General features: G+C 42.6%; 1 protein-coding gene across 1 annotated transcript in view; it reads right to left on the minus strand.

The window, feature by feature from the left end:
* Positions 1-1026: 1026 nt before the first annotated feature.
* Positions 1027-5962, minus strand: part of LOC103624484 (annexin A8) — a 17110-nt gene continuing 12174 nt past the window's right edge. The window contains exons 12-13 of the mRNA XM_008643762.2: positions 2757-2879; positions 1027-1412 (exon numbers count right to left, since the gene is read on the minus strand). Of these exons, the coding sequence (XP_008641984.2) occupies positions 1356-1412; positions 2757-2879 (180 nt within the window). The 3' untranslated portion in view covers positions 1027-1355. The remainder of the gene's footprint in view (positions 1413-2756; positions 2880-5962) is intronic.

The raw sequence follows: 5962 nt of genomic DNA on the forward strand, positions 1-5962 counted from the left end.
CCTCAAGTGAACACGAAGAAGAGGTTTCAGTCTCTGCCCCTTTAAGTGCTTGTCTTTTCAGTGATATCCCAGTTTCTCGCCTGCTCCCTAGGCTGAGCATCAAGGTGGGGTGTTCTACTCAGTTTTTGAGGGATGTGGGCCGCCTACAGGCACCAAAGGACAGGGACTCGCATGTTCCTTATGCTGGTCAAAGGGGTTGATTTTTCACTACCCTCACCCCAGGTCCCAGACTCACCAAGACCTTTTGAGCTTGCCGCTCTCATGGCACTGATTCCTGCAAATCTCAGCAGTGCAAGGAAGGGTGCACCCCTCGGCCAAAAACTTCACCCACTTGATCAGAAAAGCTCCTTTACTGAACACATTTACTGAAAGGCTGTTGGTAATGACACATTTAAAGGAGTGCTTTAAGTGTGGAGAACCAGTGGTCAAGGCAGACACTAACTTCTCGAACTTCTCAGACTGCTCTCTCTGTTTTAATGTCCACATTTGGGGCTTCACTCAGCACGTGGTAGGTGCAGGCATGGGGGTTGGAGGCAATTTCGGAGGGAGTCCACTGACTGCTGAGAAGTTACTGTGACACTAGGAGCAGAAACAGGTCTGCTCCCAAGGGCAGGATATCCTATGTTCACCAAAACCAAGTCATCCATGCCAGTTTTGATTCCCCCATGGTATGACATTGATGTGAGGACCTGAACTTGCTGGTCTTCCCCAACAGACAAGCAAGAAGGAAACTAGGCACAGAGCCTTCAACTTTCACATGCTTACAGCCAGCTTGGCTCTGCCATTTACTGCTCCTTGGGGAGCCCTCCCTGAAGTTATGTAGATAAGGCTGCTAAACTACTGTCCCTGGCACTAAATTCTCAGTTCTGATCCATTCCCTAAAGCATCATTAATATCTGGGACTCCTTCCAGACCCACCTGGCTAGCATCAAATGGCCCGTGCTCTACCAGCTTGTTCTAGCGAAATTAGCATGGCATCAGGACAGCCCAAGCTTTGTAGAGTTATTCAGACTTGTGAAACAGCTATAGAGGGTTTAAAAGAATCTTTAATTTCATGTCAAAGTACTATCCTTCACAATGGGTTAAAATAGAAGAAAACTTCAAAGAACAAAATGGAAACAACAAATTAATATTCCCACTTGTGATTGAAAAACAGTTTGGGAAGTGGATAGCATTCAATGTGTAATGAGCATCCACATCCTTCAGAAAGCTTTGGAAATCTTGACCATTAATTTGATCTTCTTTTCCCCTCTACTTGGATCAATGGAAAGATTTTCAGCAAGTACATTTTCAGACCCTTGTTCACTGTTAATTTTCTCTCTGTATCCTTTTCAACTTCTTCCTCCTAGAGGCTGTCAGTCACTGCCACAGAGATTCATCAAGGCTGTCTTGTAATCACCGCTGGTATCATCCTGACAGGAGAAAATATTAAAACATAGGTGAGTATGGAAGATCCTCTGCATGATCCAAGTGCTGACGTTGTCAGTCTGTGGAATATGCCCACATAGGAAAAGAACTTTGGAAAGAGCAAGCCAGACTTCAGCAGTGTTCCTGCCAGCTGACACACCATCAAAAGAGAATGGAGAAATGAGGCTTGTAGCTACCACCTGAAATAACATTTATCAAGTCCAATTTTTTCCTTTGGAATGCAGGTGAGCAATTGATCAGGGTTCTGTCCCAGAGAGGAGCACAGACAAAGTCAGCACAAATCACAGCAAGCAAACCTATTGTGTTCAGTTTTTTTGTCCCTGGGTATTTTTGTAGCATCTCTTAGGGAAAAGGCACTATAGTTAGCCCTGACACATGACATATTTTAAAAAGCCACAAATGTGGCCATTTTTATCTAGAAGCACTACACAAAATATTCACTAGGTTAAAAAAGAATTTGCTCCCTTTAAATGTTTTGTGACGACAGGTGTAAAGCTAGTTCCACTTCTCAGAAGGAATGAGTATTTTGTACAGACCCCTGATGACTGATCATTAATCAACATGACAGACACTGACAGTGTCAATTAGAAGAAAGGCCCTTCATTACAGAACCAGACTTCCCATGGGGACTGCTAAGGACAGGGCTTCTGTGCCATTTGCACAGGGGGAGAGGAATGTCCCAGAGTCCTTAGGAAAAATGGTAAAAACCAGCATTTCAGCACTAACAGGGGAGGCACATTCACTCAGAGCTGAGACTCAAATGCTACAATAAGCCTTGACAAGGTTCAGAAACTGAACCTATCTCATCACAGTATAGATCAGGCTTTCATCTGGGATAAGGCAGCTAAAAGAACCCAAATGAAAAGAAAAATTAAAAGAAAAGAAAAATTAAAAGAGAGATAAACAAAATACCCCAGCACTATTTTGACTTATATGGATGGCACTGCCTTGAGGTAGTTAAGGATAGCAGAGAGAGAGGAGAAAATGGCAGAGCAGTGTAGGATAGGTGTAACAAGAATGATTAATTTAATTTAGATTCATCTAGGAGATCATGCAGTGCATGGATACACAGTCTGGTCCATGAAAATCTGGGTGCAGTGTCTCCTTGGGTTTGCTTTGTCCAAGTCACTTCCAGAGCATACAGTCTGGCCCACCTTTCAGACACGTGTCTCTCAAGGACATGACTGTTAACAGGCCTAGTGAAAGAGAGCCATGATCATGCAGAAATGACATTGTTGCTGCAAACAACCATGGAAGCATCCCCCAGTGCTGGAAAGATAAGGAATACATGCAGTGGCTAAGAATCATCATATCCAGATTCTGCTTACCGAAATCATACTGGAGAGAGACTTTCCTGCGATACGCTTGAATTCAGGCTTTATAAGATTTAGGTCAACTTCACTTCGAGAAACAATCACCCTTATCAGAGTCCCATCATCCGTGCCAGCCCCCTGGAATAACAGATACATTAGTCTGTGATATCACTGGGTGTTCAAGGGATAAGCTGTGCAAACTAGTCCAGGACAGGAGGAGTCAGCTTTCAAACACCACTTGGCACATATTCTGTGGAACATCTGCATCTCTTTCTGGAGGGCCAACCCACTCACCCTTCTCAGGGGCCACTGTCAGCACCACAAGCCCACCATGGAAGTGTGCACAAGTTTTGCACATGTCAAATGCAAAAGCAAACATGCTACAAAGATGGGAGTTGTCAGAATACAGATTGTCCTTCTGCAGCATCACCCAGGCAGTGTTTGGCTTCAACCAATATTGTTTAATCACTCACAGGAAAATTAAGATCACACTGATAACAAAACAGTTATCTCAGCTTTCCAAAAGGCTTGGAGAGCTGACATCTTGTACATACCAGTTAAACATTACAGGGGCACAATCTGCAGATACCTTATATGTGCCCATTTGAAACTCTCATTTTATACTGCCAGTGAGAGAATTGCTTTCTAAAAAGAAAATATTGTGTTCCAGTCTATTAACATGGAAAGGAAGACTTCACCATAATCAACCTCCTAGAAAAGCCTCTTCCAGAAGTTTTGTCTGTGTTCCAGAAAGTGGGGCTGGGCTCCTTGCAGACTCTTAAGCCAGAAAAGCCAGACTCCCTTGGTATCTCGAGCTTAAAGGGTACTTTTCTACCTAAAGTGTTTGAAAGGATTCAGCTATTACTTGCAACAATTGCACTAAACCTGCTGAATTTCACCAAGCCTTGGCTCTACTAGTTTGAATTGGTGGAAGCCAGGTTACAAGTTATGTCAGTATGAAAACAAGTGTGTTGCAATGAAGAGTCTTACCTTTAAAGCATGGTACAGCCTCTCTGCAAAGTAGCTATGGATGTTCCTGGTGCATTTCACTAGGCATACAAAAAAACACACTCGATTTTTCACAATCGCTTCTTGTAATTGACACCGATGATCAGGCTTCCCTGTTTCGTTTGGGTTCTGTTTTTAACACAAAGAACTTCAAGTTTTTACCAGGTAACCTCAGAGGCATTTTGCGCCCAATACTTACAGGCATTACTTGTGTGGCAATATGAACACACAGATCCTGCAAAAGTAATGGCCACATTTATGCCAGCTTCAGGAGGCTTTAGTCAACATCAGAAATACAAGCTATAAAGATGGATATTAAAATTTACGAAAAGTCAAACCATTCATGGTTCTTAATTCCCTGACTTCATGTGAAAATGCAATTTCAGTCACCTCAAGTTTATGTGGAAATCTGACCCTTCATCGCTGTCTTTAGCCACAGAAATAAAGCAGACAACAAAGTTAGGCACACCTTTGGTCTTGTGCTTGTTGATGTCATTAGCTTCAGGAGCCAAAATAAAATCAACTTAAGTCTAGGACTATGCATCTGACAGCCTATAGACTTTAAAATGGTGACACCACCATTTGGGAAAACTTCAACCACAATTAGAAAAAACGAAAAACTGAGAAAAGATGAGCAAAACACAGGTGCAGATTCTGAGATATTTGAGTTCCCTCAGTAACAAAAGTTCAGCAACAGGGTAATTGCTCACCTTATACACCTTGGATACTCCAAGGCTCCGAAACACAGATATCTGCTTTTATTCCTAGCTTTCTAGGACTAACAAAGAAGGAAAACTGCTATGTAATGCAATGGACATCTTAATAAACTTTGCTCAGCATCCAAGATCATCAACACTCAAGACACTTTGAGGAAATGGAATACAGAATAGACAGATGGATACAAACTTCTCAACTCAGACCTACTCTTTCTATTAAAAAAATTAAAAAAGCTGCAACAATTACACTCAGGTTTTAAACACAAATAGCTGCAAGTGGCTGTACCACAGAAGAAATTGCTTGGTGCCACAGTAGGTCCCACAGACTGGTTGCATTATGACAACTAGATGAAATTCAATTCTTAAAGACAGATACAGACAAAGACTATAGAGACCACCTATTTTTGTTTGTTTGTTTTGTTTATTTTTTAAGTGACCTAGGGAGATTGAATTTGGAACACAAGGGGGAGCTGGCTTCCAGGGCATAGAAACAGCCTCAGAGGACGTCAACTTGAAAAAGCTCAGGCATACCTAATTTATCTCCAGCTAGATTTATCAGTTTAGCTGATTCACACAGTACTTGATATGTTTAGATTCAGCCAACATAGTGAAACCTGTTATGCCTCAAAAGCCTTGAGATGAAAAGGTTTGGTCTCTGCTGCACAGACAGTGGGGAGCTGAGGTCTCAACTGGAACAGAACTAGTGTCTTCCCTCCCGGCAGCCTCTGATGCCCTCAAAAGGACCTGGGGCAGAAATGCAGGTTGCACACTGTGATTCTCCAGCACTGAATAACCAGCTGGATTTTTAGTGATATTTTTTTTCCCCTGGAAGAACCCACATCCAGAGGACATGTCTGTTCACCACATGCTCCTACTTAATTAGGATGGTACTCACTCACTTCTTGGGTTTATAAAAATAACTATCCAGTTATCACCACTGTATAGGGATTCCTGGATAAGCCACTTCATTTTCAGCAGAACTAAATCTTCATAATCTTTCACAAAATCTGCTGGCAGTTTTTGGTTACTGAGTGACCAGGAACTAGAAAACAGGCTCAGGTACTTATTTGTGACCACCCATGTCTCTCATCTATAGCCCTGCCTCTTCTTTTTGGCTAGGTGATTTCTGACTTCAGAGGCTTGGGAGTGTAGTGTTGGTAGTGTAGGTTCTGCTCCATACCTTTCATTAAGTGTGTGGCACTCCTTTTGCACAAGATGGTGATGAACTGTATCTCATCAGTGCCCCGTATCTTCTCTCCAGCAGCATAAAGAGTCTGGAATTTAACACACAGTTATTAGCAAGATGTTCTGTGTGCACAGCTGGTAAAGGAACAGAGTTTGGCTGAAGGCATGGCTGGGGTAAAGGGGTTTGGAGTAACCTACACCACTGTGTGAACCAGAGTCTCCTAGAATGGTTGGTTATGAAAACCTTTCTGTCTTCTAGACAAATTGGAGCAGCCGCTATCTCCATCCTTTCTACCCGTCCTGCAGCAGCTC

The sequence above is a fragment of the Corvus brachyrhynchos genome, unplaced genomic scaffold (assembly GCF_000691975.1).
Source record: "Corvus brachyrhynchos isolate BGI_N302 unplaced genomic scaffold, ASM69197v1 scaffold61, whole genome shotgun sequence".
Taxonomy (NCBI): Eukaryota; Metazoa; Chordata; class Aves; order Passeriformes; family Corvidae; genus Corvus; species Corvus brachyrhynchos.